We start from the raw sequence: 24853 nt of genomic DNA, 5'->3' as shown, positions 1-24853 counted from the left end.
AGGCATACACAAGATTCTGTGCCAGTATGGAAAGACATATATTGGACAAACAGTGCGCACCATCGATTGTTGGCAAGAAGACCGGACGCACACTCGGCTGACGTACCCCAACAAGTCAGCAATAGTAGAGTGCAGTTTGAGAATCACACAATGAATTACAAATGTACTACAACCTTGGCATAGACTTAAAAGTACCGAGACAGCATTATTAGAGAGGCCATTGAAATTTTAATCATGGATGATCTCATCAACCAAGATTGCAGTTATAATCTTAGCAAGGCTAGAGAACGAGCACTGAGTTTAACTTAAAAGAGACTCTCAGCAAACAAAACAATCTGGTGGCCTTGGCAGACAGAGCAACTACATCAACACTGCCACAGAAGCAAACACTAGCGCCACCGGTACAGCCGACACTCGGAGGGGACGGCTCGCGCGTGTGGGGGGGGGGGGGGGGGGGGGGGGATATAAGACGGGTATGCACCTTCAAGAGCTCAGTATGTCAGTGCATCTGATGATGGAGACATGTCTCATCACTGAATATTGTGCTTGCTGGACACTATGAACTGGCAGTACACTCGCGGTCTGTTTGCTAGACAAATATACCAGGAGAAACTGAATCACATCTTCTAGTTCATCCAACATACTGACAACCTGCTTACATCTTAACAGGTAGTTGACAAGATTCTGCAATTGAAATGCTTTGAGGTTTCTCAGGTATATGAAATGCAAAAAGAAAATCCTTTGTCCACCTTCAGTATCTTTCATTTATTATTAAAAATACACTGAGGTAAAGAATTCCGCCAAAATTCCAACAGAAGTAAGAATTTATTTTCCTTCGATTTCTTACTCCTTTTCTTTCTTCAAAGGAACATCAGTGATGAGTTTTGGGTAATACATAACTTCTCTTGTTGCCATGTTAAAATCCACTTCTTTTGCCATAACACAGCAGAGTTTATGAATATTCATCTCACTAACATTCGTTTGCAGTTGAAATTGCGGCAGAATCCTGAAAACACTTATATTATTAAACCAGCAGCTGAGGGCAAGACAAGTACATAGTTTATGAAAAAGCCCATTCTTGGCATAATAATAACGTGTAATTTCAGCAGCAACTGATGGCCCTTAAAAATCACATTATTGCACAGAAAAAATCTGTAGTTGCTTCAATATTGTGGCAGGGATGGAAGTTTTGCTTATTAATAATATGGCAAAATACTCTCCTCTTTGCATGCTATCATTTGCCAAAATCTTTCTCCGATATCATAAACTGTTTATGAGATGCAAGGGATGTTACAAATATTCCTTCTGGCTTTTTGCATAGTTTACGCATTTGGGAATGGAGCACTTCACACACTATCCATTTTCTTGAGACTGTAAATAGGAAGCAACATCCTTGCAAGTTTAAAGAACAATTCAATATTTTAGCTACATTTCCTATGCAGTAACATATGACCTAGCATGCACCAAACACAAATTCATAGTGACTCCCATTTTTCAATACAAACCTTTCGAATTTCTTGTGGTATTTTACTTAATCTTATCACAAAAACTATTAGTATTATCAAAATGACAGGCAGTTCATCATGAAGTTGTTGAATAAGTTATGAGATATGTGAGAATTTTTTTTACCAAATAGTCTCTTTAAAATTGTTCGAGAAAGATTGCAGATCGGTCAACTTGCATGCCTTACCAATCACACAATCTAACGAGTCTGCTAGCTTCCACCCCGACTCATTCACCGTGTGAGAGTTTGTGCATGCAAGATAGCCTCTGCAGTCCCTGCAAGCCAACAATCATGTGCACCATCTAGATAACTTACAATGAAACTTACTACAGAGGTCCGAGCAGAGGAATCTGAAGTGTCAACAATGATAACAAAACATTATCGGAGTTCAGTTACATATTCACAATGATTAAAAGTAATCGTTCTTTTGCACCAGCCTCAGCTGTTGCTCATTCCACTGTGTGCTGGATTCTACTTTATGTCTGTTCAGTCAGCTCAGCGTTTGTACGCCCAGGAGATGTCAGCAAATCTGGCACAACAGTGGAGTGCCGGCGAGCAGTGCGGCCATTTCAGGCTGGCTGCTGGAGAGTACTCGGTCCCACTCTGAATTCTATGATGACCCATCTGCAATGTAACTGGTGCCACTAGTTGTGTGGTTGCTTGATCTCCTCCCTAACCCTGGTAGGCTTCAGCACTGAGGGCACCTGATTGCTGAACAGGAACGTGAATCCCCATCAGGCCTTGCTGCTGGCTTCTGTGTTGAAGTCCGCTATTGGCAGCACTCTGCAATGTGGTGTTGTTGCTAGACAGTTGGTTTCTGGATCAGTGATGGTAAGTAGTGGGCAACATGAAGCTCATCAGATGAAGGCCATCATCTTGAGTACATCTTAGGCTGTGGTACTTTACAGACAATAACACACTCTTTTCTTTGGAAAATTGCCTCCAAAATTCAGGTGTGTGTTATGCTTGAAATTAACATAAAAATGTCCATGTTTGATTTAAAACTCCCACTAGTCTTAAAAATGGCCATATATTCGATGCCATAGGAAACCTATCTCTGTCTGGCAATTATGGATTCAACTGGCAGTAGCAATGCACCGATGTGGTGAACATGAGTTGTGGGGATTCACAAGCTTGCTAACACTGTCTTCCTCCCACTCAGCCATTACAAACCATTCTACAGTGCCAGTGAATTTGAATTTAAAGTGATTTTTGTTATAGGTATCAGTACAATATTTTTGTTAGTAATGGAAAAAAATAAAAGGTATTGACATGATGTAGGTCACAAATTGAAAGTAACAGCATAGGCAAAAGAACAAAGAAACTGAGCATCTGAGTGGCATTTAGGCCCTCCACCAACAGAAAAAACCATACTGAAATGGATTTAAGGACACTGTCAAAATGGCAATGGAATTAACACAAAAATTATTCAAATACAATCTAGTAAGCTTGATCTACAGTGGTACTTAACAGACTTTAAGGGTGGAATTGGTTAGTGCTGCACTTTTACGAAGCAACATGGACTTAGCAAATGAACCAAAACCAAAATAACTCAGAAAATGCCACAAGTGTATGAGGAGAAAATATTATCTTTCCATCGATTTATTATTCAACATTGAAAGAAAAACAGTGCGTAATTAAGCCTAATAGCAAATATGGACGAAACTCTTCTGACATTCGTTGTGCCAAGTAACAGGACTGTTGCCATGAAAGGAGCTAAAACTTTAACTACAAAAACAAGTGGATATAAAAAAAATGTCATATGCCATTGTCCTTTCATGTTGTGCTGACGATACTAAGCTTAATCCAATGATCATTTTGAAGTCCAAAACAATGCCAAAATCTTCTGAAATACATCATCACATACATGACAAGGATTGGATGCATGAGGCTGGTATGAAATTTTGGATTAACAGAGTGTGGAAGGAAGAAAAGGTGTTTTAATGAAGAAGAGTTCTCTTCTTGTGCTAGATCAGTTTAGTAGTCATATGAAAAATTCTGTGAAAAAGAAACTGAGACATGGAAATAAAGAGCTTGCTGTTATTCCGGGAGGACTTGCTTCAAAACTGCAAACTCTTCATGTCTCAATAAATAAACCATTCAAAGTGTAGATGAGATAGGAATGGAACAAATGAATTATGGACAAAACCCAACATGAATTCACGCCAAAGTGAGCTTTAAAACAACCTAGAACCAAACAAATGTGTCAGTGAATGAAACAACTGTGGTCTAGAGTGGGAGAAGATATTAATGTTAAATCTTTCAAGAAGTGTGACATAAGTAATGTTCTCGATGGTAGTGAAGACCATGTTATACATGAAGAGGATGAGAAGGAGGAGGAGGAGGAGGAGGAGGAGGAGGAGGAGGAAGATGATGAAAGAAGAAGAATGTTTGTTCAGATGATGATTTTCAGGAATATTAAAGGTCAGTTCAGTTTAATTAACTAAGAATTTTTTTAGTCTGGCTTTGTAATCTAAAAACAAAAATGGTAAAAATGTTATTTTTTTAAAACCATTGCTTAAAAATTAAGGTGCATCCAACAGGCCACAAAATAATGTAGTTCACAGACTTTGCTCGAGCATCAGGACATAAATCCACTGCAGTATCATAATCATGGAAGCAAGTGCTCATGAAAAGTGCTGGAGCATTTAAAAAGAGCTAGCATGAGACTACGACACAAGACTTGGTTCGTAATGACCGAATGTGTCGTCCTCATTCTGCAACATTCACTTAACAGGCTGTTAACTGCTGTGTCGTTCCCTCAAAATGGGCTCTTATGAAACAGATACAGTTTCTTGCAGTTGTCTTACATCTAATAAATATGCTTGTCTTTCTATCGCAGTCTCCTTTCTGCTAAATGCATATCCTTACTTAGCAGACAGTGTCATCAACCCGATCCACATGCGGCATATGGCTTCCTTCCTGCTTCTGCCCCAGTCTCTGGCATGACTGAATTTGCCTGTGGCAGTGTGAGTTTTAATAAAATTTTTCTAATTTCTGTCTCTTACTGTTCTGTGCATTACATTACTCTACTCTGTGTGAGATGGGCTTAAGGAAATCTCTGACTCTTTTAGAGGTTCTGGCAAAGTGCAGAGCATATAATATGCTGGTGCTACAAATTCTAAAATACAGCTCCAGTGTTAGTAGTCTGTATCAATCAGGCTTAACAGTACACATATAACAAATTCAGAGACTTGGTGCACAAATATTATAACACATCCGGACAAACAATACAGAAATGTAACACAGGTTTTCAGGAAAGTGAAATGGAAATCTTCTGGAGAAAGACAACATTGAACCAGTATTCAATGTAGTCTGTACAACAATGCTCTTGCCTCCTATTATGTTTCATGTAGGAACCAATAGAATAAGATGAGCAAAATTAGGTAAAACAGGGATGTAATGCAAATGAAATAGCATAAAGTCTCTAAAATTGGTGTTATGTACCATCCACGACTCACTGGAAAGTGGCTTGCAGACTATATACGAGGGCGGTTCAGAAAGTAACCTCCGATTGGTCACAGTGCGGGTTGTGGGGGGAGTAGCGACGCCATCTGTGCGTTCACGCACTCAACAAGTCAGTCGGCATCAAGCCGTGGTCGAGTGAACGTCGTACCTGCGCTAGTTTAGTTTTTGTGGCAGTTTGAAATGTGTGCTGCAATAGAAAACCCCGCCAGATGTGAAGTGCGTGCTGTCATAAGGTTTTTTACAGCCAAAGGATATTCTGCAGCAGCTATTCATCGTGAGCTTTGTGCCGCGTACGGACCAAGAGTTATGAGTGAAGGAGTTGTCCATGAATGGGTACGTTTATTTAAAAGTGGACGAGAAAACGTTCATGATGAAGAGAGGAGTGGTAGACCATCATTGGTGACTGACGAACTCGTTCAGACGGTTGATGCAAAAGTTCGTGAAAATCGACGTTTCTCAATGTCGGAGTTGTCTACTGGTTTTCCACAGATTTCTAAGACTCTCTTGTACGAGATAGTGACAGCAAGATTGGGTTACCGTAAGTTCTGTGCACGATGGGTGCCCAAAATTCTTACCGACCACCACAAAACTCAAAGAATGGCCTCTGCATTAGACTTTGTCACGTTATGAGGACGAAGGAGAACCATTGTTAAACAGAATCGTGACCGGTGACGAAACCTGGATTAAGTACGTGAACCCTGAGACAAAAGAACAATCAAAGATGTGGGCACATTCAAATTCGCCTACCAAACCAAGAAAAGCCTCGCAAGATTTTTCTGCCAGAAAACTGATGGCAACGGTGTTTTGGGATGCCAAAGGGGTGTTGTTGGTTGAATTCATGGAATGTGGTACGACCATTAATCAAGACGTGTACTGTGAAACAATAAAAAAGTTACGACGGGCTATACAGAACAAACGCCGTGGTATGCTGACTTCACGATAACGCCCGTCCTCACTCTGCTCGCAGAACAACGGCCCTTCTTGAGTCCTTCAAGTGGGACGTTATCAACCATCCACCTTACAGCCCAGACCTGGCGCCAAGTGATTATCACCTCTTCATGCATTTGAAGAAATGGCTCGGGTCACAGCGGTATGATGACGACGAAGAGCTCAAAGATGCGGTCACAGGCTGGCTCCAGGCACAAGCGGGTGATTTTTATGCAGAAGGAATTTCAAAGCTTGTGAAGAGATACGATAAGTGCCTCAATCGCTATGGAGACTATGTAGAAAAATAGTGCAAAGATGTAGTTGTAAGATGTATATATTAAAATATTTTTATTTCACTTGGTGTATTTTTTTAAATCAACCGGAGGCTACTTTCTGAACGGCCCTCATATAAACTTGTAGATATTAAAAATCTGTAAATGGCAGTTATGATCACATCATATATGAAAACAATCTTTTAGTCCAATACAACAAGTTTATTCTCAACAATTTCAGTCATCACAGCTGTGAGTAATATTCTTACAGAATTAAATAGAAAGATACAGTCCTTCGAGGAAAGTGATTCACGCATTAGAAACAGTCAGTAGCACATTAACAAATTTAGGGTTCATACTTCAGGCACACATTTATTAATTATTGATTGGAGTTCCAAGGAACTTTCACCATTCATGCAGTGTATGAGTGTATTCAATAAAACACATAATATGATTTCATGTTTTCGTGAGCTGAATTCGCAACAGTTTACACACTGACTTTCACAAACATCACTGATTAAATTATTTTACAGGTGTACTGTGCACTTTTGCATTTTCATCTGTTTTACTCGGCCTTTGTCTTTGTGTCTTCCCGATAGTGCAGGAAAACTATACTGAAGAGAAATACCCCTCCCATCATTGAGAATGCACTGAAGTAGTAGGGGTATGCGCTTGGGATGAAACGTTCATATTCTGTGTGCTGTAATGGCCTGACAGACACCTGCAAAAGAAGAAAGTTTGTTTAATGTACACCTCCTGTATCAGAAAAGCAGAACCCAATAGCTTACATTTCAAATTGAAAGGAAATTTGATTTAGTTTGGTGAAAGAGACTACAGATATTTATGTGTAACTGTTGTTTCAGTTTTCAAATCAATTTCTTCAGTTTTTGGATTTAGCTGCATCATTGATGATAAAAGGCTGCTGCTCACAGTACAATCAGCGGCTGGCAGGTTACAATTCTGATACTTACTCGCCCTTGTCAGTTATCTCATATTATGTTACAATTAACAGACTATACATGCATCCATTACAGTCACCTACACTCCAAATACATGTAAAACACAACCCTCAGAAACCAGCAAAGAATTAAACCAATGCTCACAGAGGATGAACACCCTTCCCAACAGACTGCTGAACGCACCCCCGCAGGATATCCCAGCCAATTATACCACGTGACATCCGCATTTTTTAATACACTACAGTATCAACCATCCACATGCAATACAAATACAGAGCAGTGACAAGGACAGTTATTGTTTTTATTATACCCCATTACTGCATAAATATTCAGCACATTAATGCTGTAAAACTTTACAAATACACATTTTTCTGATTAAAATGTATTAAAGTTAACTATTGTAGCAATTCAAGAATTTCTGTGTAAATTCTAGAACCACACAGCCTTCTTCTGACTCGAACACACGATATTCTGGATATGAGTGTGGGATGGTAGAATCCTACCTACTCCGAGTCACATGTTTGAGTGTGCAGGTGTAAAATCAGTCGTGGGAAGAAAGCAGACGCGGTGGACAAACGGCACCGACAAGTACCTGTCGGGCAATCCATAGACGTTTTAGTGAGTGTGTAAGGAAGAACCATGGAGTTCATATGCAGCTCTGTGCTTATTGGGTCATTGACTATTTTTATTAAAACAAAGACAGTTGAAAAAGAACTCTTGAAGTAACCTTGCTATAGACAAGACTTATTTTCTGATTTATGTTAAGAAAAGTTATGGTATCAAAGCCAACTTTCTTTTAACTGTAATTTAATTTGTTTCCGACATTTGACTGTACAAGGGACGTACTGGAAGTTATATATTTATGTTGAAAGTGAGAGTTTTATTTATATGAAAGTCAAATACATTAACTGACGAAAAGCAAAGTCTGTACGTCTACTTATTTCATAAGTAGAAAGAGTCTAAAAATTCCTGTACCTAGCATTATTTGCTGGAGAAGAAGTCAAGGATTTCCAGCAGCCGGATAACCAGTAAAGAAGAGTGGCTGCAAATTCCAAGTAAGTCACCTCATTAAGAAGTGGAAGTTGGTTTGGGGGAATAAACCAGAATCACACACACACACACACACACACACACACACACACACACACACACACATTAAGTTGGAAACATTAGATTATGTATCGCTGCACAGGGACAAGGTGTTAAATGCACTAACAGCGTTTAACAGGAAGTCTTTGAGCTCTGCAACAGAATTTTGTCACAATAACAAGTTGAACTTGTTACAAGACTATGATAAACAGTGTATTTTACCTACAGTAAAGTGGGGATGGAGTGGAAGATGACATAACCCCCAACAGGTAACATTCAGAAATGTATATTTATCCCATGTTTCACAAATACATACTGGTTTCTTCAAGGGGACAAAAAGTAAGGTTTCCTGGAGAACAATGGAACCGTGAGGCGCGAGCTGAGACGTGAGAGGTGAGCTGAGGTGTGAGGTGAGGTGAGAGATGGAGAGGAGCACAGAGATGTTTAGGTGACAGTTGTGGAAGCTACGAGTATGATTTTCTACTTCCATGTGTTTCTATCAATAATACTAAGAACATGCTCCTGAAGGTAAACACTGGCCACCTGTCTGTGTTTTTAACAAATTACTCAGCTCAGTTTTCAACTTTTCCATTTGTGTACCATGTGATACAACATTAAAGTTCTAGAACTACACATGCATGTTTAAGTTTTATTACAGAATTAATCCTGATGTGACTGTTAAACATGATGTCTAAATTACTCTAGAACATTAATAAGGAATCACGGAAAATACTTTTTTCTGATCAGGTTGTTGATTAAAAGATAATTAACGTGCTGATCCCCATTCTTGCTGCTTTATCGGACTTTATTAACAGATTACAGAGTACGCGAAGCAACTTGCCCCCCTTCTTGCAACGGTGTACTGTAGGTCTCTAGAAGAGCGTAGCGTTCCCAAGGATTGGAAAAGGGCACAGGTCATCCCCGTTTTCAAGAAGGGACATCGAACAGATGTGCAGAACTATAGACCTATATCTCTAACGTCGATCAGTTGTAGAATTTTGGAACGCGTATTATGTTCGAGTATAATGACTTTTCTGGAGACTAGAAATCTACTCTGTAGGAATCAGCATGGGTTTCGAAAAAGACGGTCGTGTGAAACCCAGCTCGCGCTATTCGTCCACGAGGCTCAGAGGGCCATACACACAGGTTCACAGGTAGATGCCGTGTTTCTTGACTTCCGCAAGGCATTCGATACAGTTCCCCACAGTCTTTTAATGAACAAAGTAAGAGCATATGGACTATCTGACCAATTGTGTGATTGGATTGAAGAGTTTCTAAAAAACAGAACGCAGCATGTCATTCTCAATGGAGAGAAGTCTTCTGAAGTAAGAGTGATTTCAGGCGTGCCACAGGGGAGTGTCATAGGACCATTGCTATTCACAATGTACATAAATAACATTGTGGATGACATCGGAAGTTCACTGAGGCTTTTTGCAGATGATGCAGTGGTGTATCGGGAGGTTGTAACAATGGAAAATTGAACTGAAATGCAGGAGAATCTGCAACGAATTAACGCATGGTGCAGGGAATGGCAACTGAATCTCAATGTAGACAAGTGTAATGTGCTGCGAATACATAGAAAGATAGGTCCCTTATCATTTAGCTACAAAATAGCAGGTCAGCAACTGGAAGCAGTTAATTCCATAAATTATCTGGGAGCACGCATTAGGAGTGATTTAAAATGGAATGATCATATGAAGTTGATCGTCGGTAAAGCAGATGCCAGACAGATTCATTGGAAGAATCCTAAGGAAAGGCAATCCGAAAACAAAGGAAGTAGGTTACAGTACGCTTTTTTGCCCACTGCTTGAATACTGCTCAGCAGTGTGGGATCCGTACCAGATAGGGTTGATAGAAGAGATAGAGAACATCCAATGGAGAGCAGTGCGCTTCGCTACAGGATCATTTAGTAATCGTGAAAGCATTACGGAGATGATAGATAAACTCCAGTAGAAGACTCTGCAGGAGAGACACTTAGTAGCTCGGTATGGGCTTCTGTTGAAGTTTCGAGAAAATACCTTCACCGAAGAGTCAAGCAGTATATTGCTCCCTCCTACGTATATCTCGCGAAGAGACCATGAGGATAAAATCAGAGAGATTAGAGCCCACACAGAAGCATACCGACAATCCTTCTTTCCATGAACAATACGAGACTGGAATAGAAGGAGAACCAATAGAGGTACTCAAGGTACCCTCTGCCACACACCGTCAGGTGGCTTGCGGAGTATGGATGTAGATGTAGATCTGTTGTTGTTGTTGTTGTGGTCTTCAGTCCTGAGACTGGTTTGATGCAGCTCTCCATGCTACTCTATCCTGTGCAAGCTTCTTCATCTCCCAGTACCCACTGCAACCTACATCCTTCTGAATCTGCTTAGTGTATTGATCTCTTGGTCTCCCTCTACGATTTTTACCCTCCACGCTGCCCTCCAATGCTAAATTAGTGATTCCTTGATGCCTCAAAACATGTCCTACCAACCGATCCCTTCTTCTAGTCAAGTTGTGCCACAAACTTCTCAAGTTGTGCCCAATCCTATTCAATACCTCCTCATTAGTTACGTGATCTACCCACCTTATCTTCAGCATTCTTCTGTAGCACCACATTTCGAAAGCTTCTATTCTCTCCTTGCCCAAACTGGTTATCGTCCATGTTTCACTTCCATACACGGCTACACTCCATACAAATACTTTCAGAAACGACTTCCTGACACTTAAATCTATACTCTATGTTAACAAATTTCTCTTCTTCAGAAACGATTTCCTTGCCATTGCCAGTCTACATTTTATATCCTCTCTACTTCGACCATCATCAGTTATTTTGCTCCCCAAATAGCAAAACTCCTTTACTATTTTAAGTGTCTCATTTCCTAATCTAATCCCCTCAGCATCACCCGATTTAATTTGACTACATTCCACTATCCTCGTTTTGCTTTTGTTGATGTTCATCTTAGATCCTTCTTTCAAGACACTGTCCATTCCGTTCAACTGCTCTTCCAAGTCCTTTGCTGTCTCTGACAGAATTACAATGCCATCGGCGAACCTCAAAGTTTTTACTTCTTCTCTATGAATTTTAAAACCTACTCTGAATTTTTCTTTTGTTTCCTTTACTGCTTGCTCAATATACAGATTGAATAACATCGGGGAGAGGCTACAACCCTGTCTCACTCCTTTCCCAACCACTCCTTCCCTTTCATGCCCCTCGACTCTTGTAACTGCCATCTGGTTTCTGTACAAATTGTAAATAGCCTTTCGCTCCCTGTATTTTACCCCTGCCACCTTCAGAATTTGAAAGAGAGTATTCCAGTTAATGTTGTCAAAAGCTTTCTCTAAGTCTACAAATGCTAGAAACGTAGGTTTGCCTTTCCTTAATCTTTCTTATAAGATAAGTCGTAAGGTTAGTATTGCCTCACGTGTTCCAACATTTCTACGGAATCCCAACTGATCTTCCCCGAGGTCAGCTTCTACCAATTTTTCCATTCGTCTGTAAAGAATTCGCATTATTATTTTGACGCTGTGACTTATTAAACTGAGAGTTCGGTAATTTTCACATCTGTCAACACCTGCTTTCTTTGGGATTGGAATTATTATATTCTTCTTGAAGTCTGTGGGTATTTCGCCTGTCTCATACATCTTGGTCACCAGATGGTAGAGTTTTGTCATGACTGGCTCTCCCAAGGCCATCAGTGGTTCTAATGGAATGTTGTCTACTCCCGGGGCCTTGTTTCGACTCAGGTCTTTCAGTGCTCTGTCAAACTCTTCACGCAGTATCTTATCTCCCATTTCATCTTCATCTACATCCTCTTCCATTTCCATAATATTGTCCTCAAGTACATCGCCCTTGTATAAACCCTCTATATACTCCTTCCACCTTTCTGCCTTCCCTTCTTTGCTTAGAACTGGGTTGCCATCTGAGCTCTTGATATTCATACAAGTGGTTCTCTTCTCTCCAAAGGTCTCTTTAATTTTCCTGTAGGCAGTATCTATCTTACCCCTAGTGAGACAAGCCTCTACATCCTTACATTTGTCCTCTAGCCATCCCTGCTTAGCCATTTTGCACTTCCTGTCGATCTCATTTTTGAGACGTTTGTATTCCTTTTTGCCTGCTTCATTTACTGCATTTTTATATTTTCTTCTTTCATCAATTAAATTCAATATTTCTTCCGTTACCCAAGGATTTCTACTGGCCTTCACCTTTTTACCTACTTGATCCTCTGCTGCCTTCACTACTTCATCCCTCAAAGCTACCCATTCTTCTTCTACTGTATTTCTTTCCCCCATTCCTGTCAATTGTTTCCTTATGCTCTCCCTGAAACTCTCTACAACCTCTGGTTCTTTCAGTTTACCCAGGTCCCATCTCCTTAAATTCCCACCTTATTTAATTTCTTCAGTTTTAATTTACAGTTCATAACCAATAGATTGTGGTCAGAGTCCACATCTGCCCCTGGAAACGTCTTAACATTTAAAACCTGGTGCCTAAATCTCTGTCTTACCATTATGTAATCTATCTGATACCTTCTAGTACCTCCAGGCTTCTTCCATGTATACAACCTTCTTTCATGGTTCTTGAACCAAGTGTTAGCTATGATTAAGTTATGCTCTGTGCAAAATTCTACCAGGCGGCTTCCTCTTTCATTTCATACCCCCAATCAATATTCACCTACTACGTTTCCTTCTCTCCCTTTTCCTACTATTGAAGTCCAGTCACCCATGACTATTAAATTTTCATCTCTCTTCACTATCTGAATAATTTCTTTTATCTTGTCATACATTTCATCAATTTCTTCATGATCTGCAGAGCTAGTTGGCATATAAACTTGTACTACTGTAGTAGGCATGGGCTTTGTGTCTATCTTGGCCACAATAATTCGTTCACTATGCTGTTTGTAGTAGCTTACCCGCACTCCTATTTTTTTATTCATTATTAAACCTACTCCTGCATTACCCCTATTTGATTTTGTATTTATAACCCTGCAATCACCTGACGAAAAGTCTTGTTCCTCCTGCCACCGAACTTCACTAATTCCCACTATATCTAACTTTAACCTATCCATTTCCCTTTTTAAATTTTCTAACCTACCTGTCCGATTAAGGGATCTGACATTCCACGCTCCGATCCGTAGAATGCCAGTTTTCTTTCTCCTGATAACGACGTCCTCTTGAGTAGTCCCCGCCCGGAGACCCGAATAGGGGACTATTTTACCTCCGGAATATTTTACCCAAGAGGACGCCATCATCATTTAATCATACAGTAAAGCTGCATGTCCTCGGGAAAAATCTAGATCTACCAAGCTTAAAATGCAGTTCGCCTGAATCCATTGGTAGTAGAAATTGAACTGATTTCAAAACTGGACAAAAACTCAACAACAGTATATTATTTTGCATAAGGTGGTAAAATCTAGACAGAGGCCAGAGGTGTACTTACATGTTTCATCCAGAAATGTTGTCAATGTTGACTGTGAGGTATGATGGGAACAAAAGGCAGTCTGTCAGTTGATGGTTCTACATATCAACAAGACAGCAGTGTGTAGACATGTTTGCAAGCAAGAGACAAAGGAATATTATTGGTCTCTCGCGTTTATATATATGCCAAATCCGCTTTTAAACAGCTGTGTTCTCAGGCCAAACCACAAAAATAGCCTCAGTAATCACAACATATTTGGATGAAACAACTAAATATTTCTGACAACCAAGATCATAAATTTCATTGCTGCTTGTATGTACAAATATTGTTTGTTCATAATGCCTTGAGCAAGGGCTCAATAGTTCCGCATTTGCAGATGTCTAATGACTTTGGCCTGCTCGTGGTTTGTATCTGGCCACTGCCAACATTATCAATACAATACAGTACAACTAGTTTATACAGTTAGCAAAAATGAAGTAGAGATAAAAATTAATGTAAACAATTTGTTTTTGTTTATTTTATTTCTCCTTGTACTATGAAAATGAAGATAATCAATGAATAACGTAAGTTTAGAAATAGGTGTGATGTTAACTTTTTGATATCAATAAAACAGTTTGTAATTTTGATTAGTCAGCGTATCTTATAAATAAGGTTTTCTCATTAAGTCTCTTGAAAGGGAGTTGCCTTATATTCGAGGCCGCCTTATGTTCGGGTAAATATGGTACATGTGACACCTCTGGGTATGGAAGGGTAAGACAAAATGTGAAAGCTACAGTCACACCACCACTTCTTCCTCATACCACTCGGTACAAATCCGACTGTTTGTTAAGTTTTGCAGGAGTTTTAATTACTAGCCAGAACAAAGTGATTTATGCTGGGTGCAACTAGAAACCTATTACCAGAAACTTGATGTGCACACACGTTTCATCAGCTGCGATAGTAGATGAAAGGATAACTAACACCAGAGGAAAAACATTTCTACAACTTCTTTAAGTATTCTTTTTTCCCCCCCAAGAGGTGACTAATGCAGTTAATAAAAAGAAAATGATATTCTCCAAGTAATATCAGTTATGGTGCATAAGACTGGGGTATGAAGGAAGGATGGGCACTACAAGACGAGGATATTTCAATTGAAATGGTCAAAACTGAAAGCAAAGTAATACAAAAGGATCTTGTGAAACTGTTTACAGAATATTTGCAGCAGAAATAATTTGCCATAATTAGAACACTGCTGTAATTATTCTCCTCCACAAAGAGAGAGAGAAAGACAAGACAAAAGTAACTGCATTCCTATCAGCCGTCTCTCTATAGTGTACGAGATTCACTTATCACCCATGTCATAGAAAAAAATATTGTGTTTTAATCATCCAGAGGAACAAGCTGGCTTTAGAATTGGATACAGTACAAAATACGATATGCAAGTTGTGAATGAACTGCTGCTGCCCCTGTGATTTGTAAATATTGAGAAAAGTTCTGAATCGATTTTAACAAAATACCTATTAACAACTGTTGAAAACCAATGTGCTGATTCAGCCTATGTTAGTATATTCAAGTACACACACATAAGGGTTACAGCTTCTATTAAACTTCATGCGACAGCGGAAAATTCAGAATTGAAAGAGAAGTTGGCCAAGGATTTGCTCCACCACTGATTTTCCTCGAAGATTAAAACGGAAACTGTAACAAAGTTATCAATTGTATTCGGAATGGGGCAAGACTTGGGTGAAGCATGTCAATTGTGAAACAAAAAGGCAGTCGATGGAATGGGGACACACACATTCTCCCAAGAACCAAGTAAATGTTTGCAAATGCAAACACTGTCAGCAAGAAAGATCATGACTACCATGCTTTGGGACTCTAAGGGAGTGATTCTCAGTGATTTCCTCGAATTCGGCACAATAATTAACTCTGAGAGATATCGTCAAACATCACCCAAGCTAAGGCGGGTGATATAAAACAAGAATCAGGGAAAGCAGCGCAAACAATGCACATCTACACACAGCCAATCGTACCTGAGAGCTCCTACAGGGTTCTGGATGGGAGGTGTTTGATCATCCATCATACAGCCCTGATTTTATGCCGAGTGACTACCAACTATTCCCAGCAACGAAGACATAGTTTGAGACACAGTGCTTTTATACTGACGCTGGTTGCAAACAGGCAGCAAATTTCTACAGGGATGGTAATGACAAGCTTGTGCCACAGTATAAGTGCCTCCGTTTTAGTGGTGGTTATGTAGGAAAACAGCTTAACAGCATACCATTAAAATTTATATAATAAAATTTGGTTTTTCCATACTGTTAATTCTTTATTCCAAACAGTTTGTTACTTTATGGATATCCCTAATATTTATTAATATTAAGGTTTAAACTGTATCACAGCACATGTAAACCAGTTATTAAATCTACCTAAATTATTTCACGATGAAGACAGAAAAATGAAACTGTAGTTTAATACAGTGCTCACTGCATTTTTCACTGGCCATGTATCATTGACGACAGATTACTGATCTACAAAGTAAATACTGTCATCAGCTATCTATCATTTATCATGAGGAAACGAATAGTGACATATTAATCACTGGTTTAGAGGAGGGAGGAGGGGTCACGTCACTGTCATGGATGACCCCAGTTACCCTAAGGCAAAAATTGCTAATTCAAACTCAAGAAAGGAAGGAACGGTGAAGAGGTTGGAAGAGAATATTAATTCAATTTCTGGCTGAATTACAGTCGGTTAAATGCCACAAGAACCTTAACAATCATTTTGAATTTTACAACTTATCAACAGAAACTGGTTGTAAGGTGTCAGTGCAACCCCCCCTTATCACTGCTTTAACATAAGTAACCATGTCACTTTGGAAGAGCAGATTAAGTATGTATGACAAATTGAAAATTTATGAGATGAATTCTTTCAGAAGACACCTGACAATCTTGTAGACCACATTATTACTGCTGCAAACAGATGCTCAGGTATGAAATATCTGTATACCCTTGTCAGCGCTCTCTCTCTCTCTCTCTCCCCCCCCCCCCCCCCCCACCCCCTCTCCTTCAGTTTCTCAACTCACTAATGAAGAGCCACCAAATGCACAATGCCTGGGCTGGTATGGTTCTTGATTTTATTTTGTGTGAGCAGCAACCTGTTTTTGCACTTTGTACAAAAGTTAAAGCTGACATGCTTAAATGATCATTTTATCAACACTGAAATAGATTTGTACATTGATAGGGATGTGCATTAATAGTATATTTTGCTATGACATATCACAATTTTCACAAAAATACCAGTTTTAACACTGAAGTTGTAGTTGCTATTGAATTAAAATATTGTTTGATTACAAAGTTTCTTGGGTTTCACTTTCTCCTCCTCCTGCTTCTTCTTCTTTCCAAGTCTTTAAATTTTCTTTGTTCACTTGCAGATAGTGTTGCAAGATTGGTACGACACACCAAAAGTGTCAGTTCATCATGCATGGACACCAACATAAGTTTGGGAAATTCCAGAAAAAGGAAGGGGCGAGTTTCTCTCATCGAAAGTAGGCAATGAAAACCTCGTAACACCAGTTTGTTACATTTTGTAGGTGAAGCAAACATAGTGTCTTAAAAAATAATATAAAGTGATACATAAAGCTGCTACACATGGAACTATATAGTAGAAGTCTAGTTATTGATAGATAAGATAAATCCATGCATTACAAATCTCTCTCTGATTATAGAGTTACTGGAATTATGAGTTTTTCATAATCAGATGGGAGTTATGAGGTTCTCATTGCCTACCATCGATATCCCTTTCTAGCCCATCAGTATCATTGTTCCCTAACACAGCAAACCTTTAGGAAACCTAATGCAAGCACATGCTTAAAACCTATATTCTTTGAATAACAGTGCATCTTACAGTTCCAAAACCTAAACAATTTGAACTGATGGGAGATTTCTCCATAGTGGTCAATAGATTTAGTATCAGAACAGATGTGATAGCTTCCAATAATAAGAGTCAGACGGGGAACACTTGATATGGAAGTAACTATATCATTTAGCAGATATTATTGTTCAGTGACAGATTTGACAAACAAGAAATATAAATTGGCTTCTGTTGGGATAAAAATTATCATTTAAGCTAACTCATAAATTTAATATGTATGAAATGGTGTAGGTTGCTGGAGTTCTGCAGAATTTAACTGCATAAACTAAACACAGATGGAGTGGACATTACATAACACAAACTCAAGTGTAAACAGAAAACAATAATTCAAATTAAGGTATCAGTTACTTTAAATTGTAATATATGTTTTTAATACCTGTGTAGTAGAAAAGAGATGTGTCCATCCTATGCGGTTATAGTCAACCTTAAACTGGAAAACACCATAAACATCAGGTATACGAAACCTAGCTTCATACCGACCACCAGTTCCCCTTTTCAAAGTAGTTCTCACAAATGGATCAATGCGAACAAACTCAAGCTGCACATCATCTGCATCAAATGGTACCCATCTTCCATCCTGTAATTTCTCAATTTCAATTGTATAAACCTGTAACAAGAAGACAAATATATATCTTTGTTAATGAAGTATGAAACTTTGATTAAAATGAAGAAGTGATTAACATATAATGCCACTGAGACAATATAGCTTCCTAACATCACAATACAGAAAAAATTGCACAGCACTGAAAACTACTTGCAACCAGAAAAATAGGTATATATTGGGGAATCTTTCTACTAACAAAGCGACATTTATCTAACTTTGCTTACATAATTGATTTAGGTCAGTAAACTATGTAGTGTGTGAATGCTGTTGGTGTGATACTAACCTACAAGCAGAGACATAAAGGCCAGTTTCCAAAGATACACAAAGACACTAAATATTAGCAATGAAAGTTTTATTCTCTATTAAACTGAGGTATGCTGGTTGGTTATTCTGAAGAAAACAGCAACAAAGTCAACCAAAACCACAATTTCTGAAACAAGTGAATGTGAAACCTGTAATCATTATTATGTGAAACAAGCAATTCAGTTAAAATGTTTCCAAAATATTTCATGTGATTCTCCTCATCTACTTTTTTTCTTTTATTAACCTTATTTTTCCTTAAAAATTACAGGGCCAATGTGTTCTAGCAGCTAACTTTCTATGTGCCTTATCTTTCTCTAATTACCAACTTCCATTCACAATTTACTCTTTACACTTTTTGTTTTTATATTCGATTTCTGAAACAGTAGCCTATGGAACAATAAAGCTGGTTGCAGACAAAAATGTTTTCAGTTGTACAGTCATCATCAACAGCCCATTTGATAAAGTCTTTGAGAGTGGCTGTGTCATGCAAGGCTCCCACCAGTGTCTACTGACAGAACATCACCATGTCACATGCTTGACACTTCCTGACACAGACGCTGGCCAAGATTCATCAGACAGGCTGTAGGTAAGTACTGTACAATCAAAACCAATATTATTTTGCAGGTTTCTGACTGCATTAAAATTCATTGTTCCAACTGTCATACAGTTGCCCTCACCTAAAATAGCAAACAAGACTAGCCACCAACTGTTCAGAAAACTTAAGATGCAGTATCAATTTCATCATGATGATGTTGGCTGTGTAAAATCTTGCAAGTCTCTTGTAAAACTGTTTTACATATTCTTATGTAATTATCATCAGCTTATTTATTTGAACCTTTCGATAACTTTCAATCCTAAGAAGCCTTTTAAGCAAGCTACAGGAAACCTGGTGATATAGCGATTTGAAATCTGCTCCAAAAATTAATTCACTTCCTTAAACATTGCATCATCTTGCTAGGCTTTGTTACCACAGGAAATGAGAAAGTTCGTAGAAGAAGGAGTGAGAAGTATGTAAAAACCATTTTGAGCAAAGTGATTTTGCTTCTATGTCCCATAATTTTTCAGTGAATATATTTTGATAATGTCCTCAGTGAAAGAGAGATGTTCAAATGTTCGGAGAATTTTTTATGATTAGTTACTATTTTGCTGTTCACACCAAATTTGTGAAATTCTTGTTAAGGTCAGCATGCTACAAGCATCATTGACAGAGCACATGAAGAACTCAAACTGAAATAAGCTCTGTATTACAGTGAGTGCACAATACAATATTTTCTGTTAGTACAGTTTTTTTCTATTAGCCAGTTTTGAACTGCATTCTTTCTTTGTTAGTGTACTTAGGACCCTCTGCGATTCCATTTGAATCTCCTCCACTGTGTTAATTCTCGCTCCTTCAACCTTCCATTTCAACCTTGGGGAAGAGAAAGAAGTCCCTCCAAGCTAAGTCTGCCGAGCATGACGTGTGGGGAACAATTGTTATCTTGCTTTTAGCAAAAAATACCTGAATTATGTAAACTGCTTGTGGTCACGCATTGTCATGGTGGAGTATCCGGTGGTTCTGTATGTCGCTTCTGTGGCTGATTTCTGATTTCTCAATATCCTCCCCCAAACCAACGTCTTAGAGCATGCAGACTGAATGGTTTATTGATCATTAGACTGTGAGGATGAACACACTATAATTTTAGTCTTGAATTTTGAGAGTTTTTTGATCAAGGCAAAGGACTCTGCTATTGCGACAACTATTCCTTAGTCTCTAGGCCACAGCCATAAACCTATCTTTCAGCAAAAGTTTTGATTGTTCTGAAATGGTTCACTGCAGTCTTTCTCATGTTCAATCGTTCTGACGGAATACATTCACGTATACCATAACTTATTTCCAAGGCATTGCAGATGCTTTGGATGGTATGCCTATTGTCTGGCAGATTCAGATGCATCATCTTCTGAACATTTTCTGGTGTGATGCCAGTTTATGGCTGACCGTAACAGTTATCATCAATGTTCAGCCTGTTTTGAAAGGCTCATACCTGTCTCACATCTGTGTCAGACCCAAAACACTGTATTCAAAAGCTTGCTTCAATGTTTGGTGGATTTCTGCAAAAGTGTATCAAAGTTTTGTTTTGAACTTTACATAGACATGTTGCTGTTTCAGGTGAGTGACTACAAAACTGCAAACTGACAGAAACATAACAGTGGAAATATGCTTAGCAACAACTAACCAAGTCACTCAGATTGTAGCCACTTGCCACACAGAGAAAAGAAGAATAACACGGAGACATCTAGTGGTATTTTAAGGTACCACTAACCATTTGGCAAAAAATTCAAATTTCAGGAACTTTTGCATACCAAACTGTAAAAATAGTATTCTATAACTTAGCTACCACTTATTTTTCAAGAGTTTGTGTAACATGTCAATGTAGTATGTAATATACTGTGCACAATATACTTACAACATTGTCCATGATTGTGTATGCAGGCGGGGGTGAACGTTCTCCTTCACGATGATGAGAGACTGAGCGCACTCTCAGTACACCGCTCTCTCGGAACACCCATGAACTCAAAGCCAGTGCCACTTGCTTGTTTCCTGATACAGAAAACCTCTGTCCACCCTTTAAAATTAAACAACTTTAAGTAAGCACATGAAGCCTCCCAACAAGACAGCAGTAACAAATAAATCAGGGCAGCAAATGTTTTTATGGTTGTCAATCTAGAAATACAAAAGTAAGGCACATGTGGGGGAAAACACTCAACATTATGTGGTCTAAGGGTATCAACACATTACTTACTGTAGCTTTCTGCACAGGTGACGTGAAAGCCTCATCTGAGAAGAAATACAATGAACCTGAGAAGATGACCCTTGCATTGTTCCTTGCCTGTAGGGCAGCAATCAGAAGCGTATTCCGTCCAACAGCATGAGGATACTGAAAGGGAAAAAGAAAAATTTTATTGCAAATAATTGCAAACAAGTAACAAAAAAAGTTAATATTTATGATATTCAGATTGTTAAAAAAGATGTCCTCTGCACTACGATGGATGATTTCAAACTGCTTCTGAATTAAAGACAAAACCTGGACACAGTTACAAACATTTCAATGGTGAAGTGAATTGCATGCGGAGACAGAGCTGAATGAGAGTGGGTGCAGGGTAGCGACTGCCTACATAGATTCGTGTGGCAGGTGGTGCGTGGCACTGAATGCGCATATGCAGTCATCATGCAGAGTTACTCAGCCACTGTGCCTCCTCCTAGCGGCCACAGTTGGAGGCATTGGATGGTGCCTGATGCCTATGTGGTCATCTGCACAGTAGTTAGCTGAGATGATATTGCATTTGACGGGAGTTGTCAGTTAGAACACCACCAATTTGTATAAATACTCATCCAGCAGACAAAAGCTCATTGAACACCTACATAATTCTCAATAGTTTGTAGCAAATGTGGTAAACACAGAGATCAAATGCCACTGGCCTCTGGCTCATAAAAAAGAAAAATAGGAGACTGTATAAGTGACAGCAAGATGTGAATTGCGATTGTCCACATCAACAGTCAACGATTACAACACTGTGCCTATTTACGGAATAGCAGACACGAGTCACATACATGTTTGGAGTTGCAACATGGAACAGTTACGTCATGTTTGGGGAAGAGTGCTGGCTTTGTGGCAGAAGCTTAACTCAGCATGCAATCTATGGCACCACACTGTTACCTGTTGCCTGATGCACCACAGCATTTTCAGTCCAGTACAGCTAATCTCTGAGATCTAATTAAGAGGTGTCACTGATAAACTGTGTCCAGAGTTAGAATTGTTAATAGTAGTGATTTCAGGAGTTTGATTTTAGTAACAGTCTATGTCAGTTACCATGCAACTGGAGCACATGGAGTCTATAAGACAGTTCTATTTGTTGAATTAGGGGTGATTCTCGAGGTACAAGTGAACAATAATAATAACAAAATTAGAGGAAACCCTTAACGCATAGAAGGAAACATTAAGTAATAAAATAAAGGAAACAATAAATGATGTTATGACACAAAGCACTAGGATTACTACTTTAGAAAATGTCAAATAATTTGCCAAAGAATTTACAAACTGAAATGAATGTGCAATGTGACTCAGTATGTAAGGAAGTAGATGATGATCTTAAAGAAATCTATTATGATTTAAAAATAATCAATAAAGAAATCTCAGATACTAAGGGAAGAGTAGATATATTTGAACAAGGCAGGGCATTTAATGAAATTCTGAGTCCACATATGACACTGCCTAGTTTGGAAGAGCAGTTGCAGAAATTCGTATAACAAAATGTACAGGAGAGGATTGATTCCACTAGTATTACTCCCAATTCTACAGGTGAATCTGCTATTAAACAGCAAGACTTACAGAGATTATGGAGAATGTAATATACATGATACATAAAATATCTACTCACTAACTGGCAGCAGGGAAACACACAAACAAATTGGTTTAACTTTTACAAGCTTTCAGAGCCAGTGGCTCCTTCTTCTGAAAGAAGAGTTGAAAGGGAAGGAAGAGGGGTGAAAGAAAAGGACTGGAGAGGTTTCGGGAAAGGGGTACAGTTCAGAAAAGTCACCCAGAATCCCAGGTCACGGGAGAGTTACCGGACGGGATGGGAAGAAAAGAAAGAGTGTTGGGGACTGCATCAGACGAGATTTGAAAGCCTGAGAGCTTACATGTGGAAGACAGGGCAACATGCAAGACAGATTACTACTAAAACATCGTTAATCCTTCTGATTCAGCATTTCTTCACAGTAACTACTCCTTTTTTCACTCCATTTTAGTTTTCTACATCTTTCATTTTCTGACCTATTTATTTTTCACTGCCCCCCTCCCCCCCCCCAAATCTCTGTCACATATCCTGCATGATGTTTTAATAGTAATTTCTGTCTTGCATACTACCCTGTCTTCCACCTTTAAGCTCTCAGGTTTTCAAATCCCATCCAGTGTAGCTCCCAACAATCGGTCTTTCCTTCTCATCCCATCCGGTACGTCTCCCCTGACCCGGGGTTCAAAGTGACTTTTCTGAACTATACCCCTTTTCCTAAACCTCTCAGTACTTTTCCTTCATCCCTCTTCCTTTCCCTTCAACTCTTCTGCCAGAAGAAGGAGCCACTGGCTGCGAATGCTTGTAAAGTTAAACAGCTTTGTTTGTGTGTTCCCCTGATGCCACTTGGTGGGCAGATTTTTTATTTATCCTTTTACATTATATTGTCAATGAGAGATTATGGACAGACATACAAAAGACACAAGATAAACAGGAAAACTGTAGCTAGTGAAAGTAGATCAGGTGTGGCTGGAAGAACTACAGTTCGGAATTTGCCAAAACAATTTCCAAATTTTAAGCCAGATGGGGACAAGCATCCCATTTACTTTTTATGTGTATTTTCGATACCTTTACCTAAGAACTGGGAAGACCATATGAAATTAAATATTACACCCAAAAAACAATCAGATGAAATAAGAAAGACAGTAGAGCAGGGTTCACAAAGAGATGCAGATTTAAGAGTACATAAGTTTAACAGACATGCATATACTACAATATTTAATATAGATGAGGTAATTCTAGTTCAAGATCATCATCACAGTTCAAATATCAAGAATGAAACTAGCAAATTTTTCCAGAGACATTTTGGACCACACAAAATAACTGATATTCCACTTCGCAAGGCAGATCCTATAACAGGGCAAGATAAAGACCTGAACAATACAGACATAAACCCCCAGGTGAGCTCGCACTCTTAGCAGGTTTGGTGGAGTGATGTTCACTAGGTACCAAGTTAACAGTTTCATTATTTCTGTGAAACTGTTTCTTCCCTCTTTTTCTATCCAGTCGTCTTTCTGATATTGTTTACTATCCTATCCCAAAAGTGAGTGAAAGGCTATGACTGTTGGTGCGAAGACAGTGACATACTCTCTTAACATATTGCAGTTGCATTCACTGGTAATGTGTTTCTGAAACCATCTTCAAAAAGTAGTACTGCCCAATTACACTCTCAGCCCATATTTCACACAACACAGTCACTTGTTGTGGATGTAATGGCTTCTCCGTAATTACTTGGGGGGGGGGGGGGGGGGGGGGGAGGGTGTCTGTGCTCCAAGTACTATAATTCAGCTTGTTCACAAACCCATTTGACAGAAAGTGTGCCTAGTCACCAAGTCATCAAAAACACACAAACAAGACAGAGAACTTTGTTCCCTTCCAGAAAAACTATAGAAAGCACACCACCAAACTACTTTATTCATTCCCTTTCACATATTAATTCTGTCACAAACTTTGTTATTTCTGATTCGTAACCATCAAGTTTGTGATACAACAGACTAATAATATTTTGGAAAGCAGATTTGCTATCTGCATCAACTATAATTGTGTTTTTTCATGTCTTCCACATGATATCGTACTCTGCTTTACTAT

At 38.9% G+C, this 24853-nt stretch overlaps 1 protein-coding gene across 1 annotated transcript in view; it reads right to left on the bottom strand.

Annotated features, from left to right (window-relative positions):
• Positions 1–6372: 6372 nt before the first annotated feature.
• Positions 6373–24853, bottom strand: part of LOC126416552 (dolichyl-diphosphooligosaccharide--protein glycosyltransferase 48 kDa subunit) — a 52024-nt gene continuing 33543 nt past the window's right edge. Inside the window, exons 5-8 of the mRNA XM_050084297.1 lie at positions 21217–21351; positions 20881–21039; positions 17906–18136; positions 6373–6892 (exon numbers count right to left, since the gene is read on the bottom strand). Of these exons, the coding sequence (XP_049940254.1) occupies positions 6737–6892; positions 17906–18136; positions 20881–21039; positions 21217–21351 (681 nt within the window). The 3' untranslated portion in view covers positions 6373–6736. The remainder of the gene's footprint in view (positions 6893–17905; positions 18137–20880; positions 21040–21216; positions 21352–24853) is intronic.

The sequence above is a fragment of the Schistocerca serialis genome, chromosome 8, assembly GCF_023864345.2.
Source record: "Schistocerca serialis cubense isolate TAMUIC-IGC-003099 chromosome 8, iqSchSeri2.2, whole genome shotgun sequence".
Taxonomy (NCBI): Eukaryota; Metazoa; Arthropoda; class Insecta; order Orthoptera; family Acrididae; genus Schistocerca; species Schistocerca serialis.
Note: the sequence above shows the minus strand (reverse complement) of the source record. Positions and strands in the feature narration are given on the sequence as shown.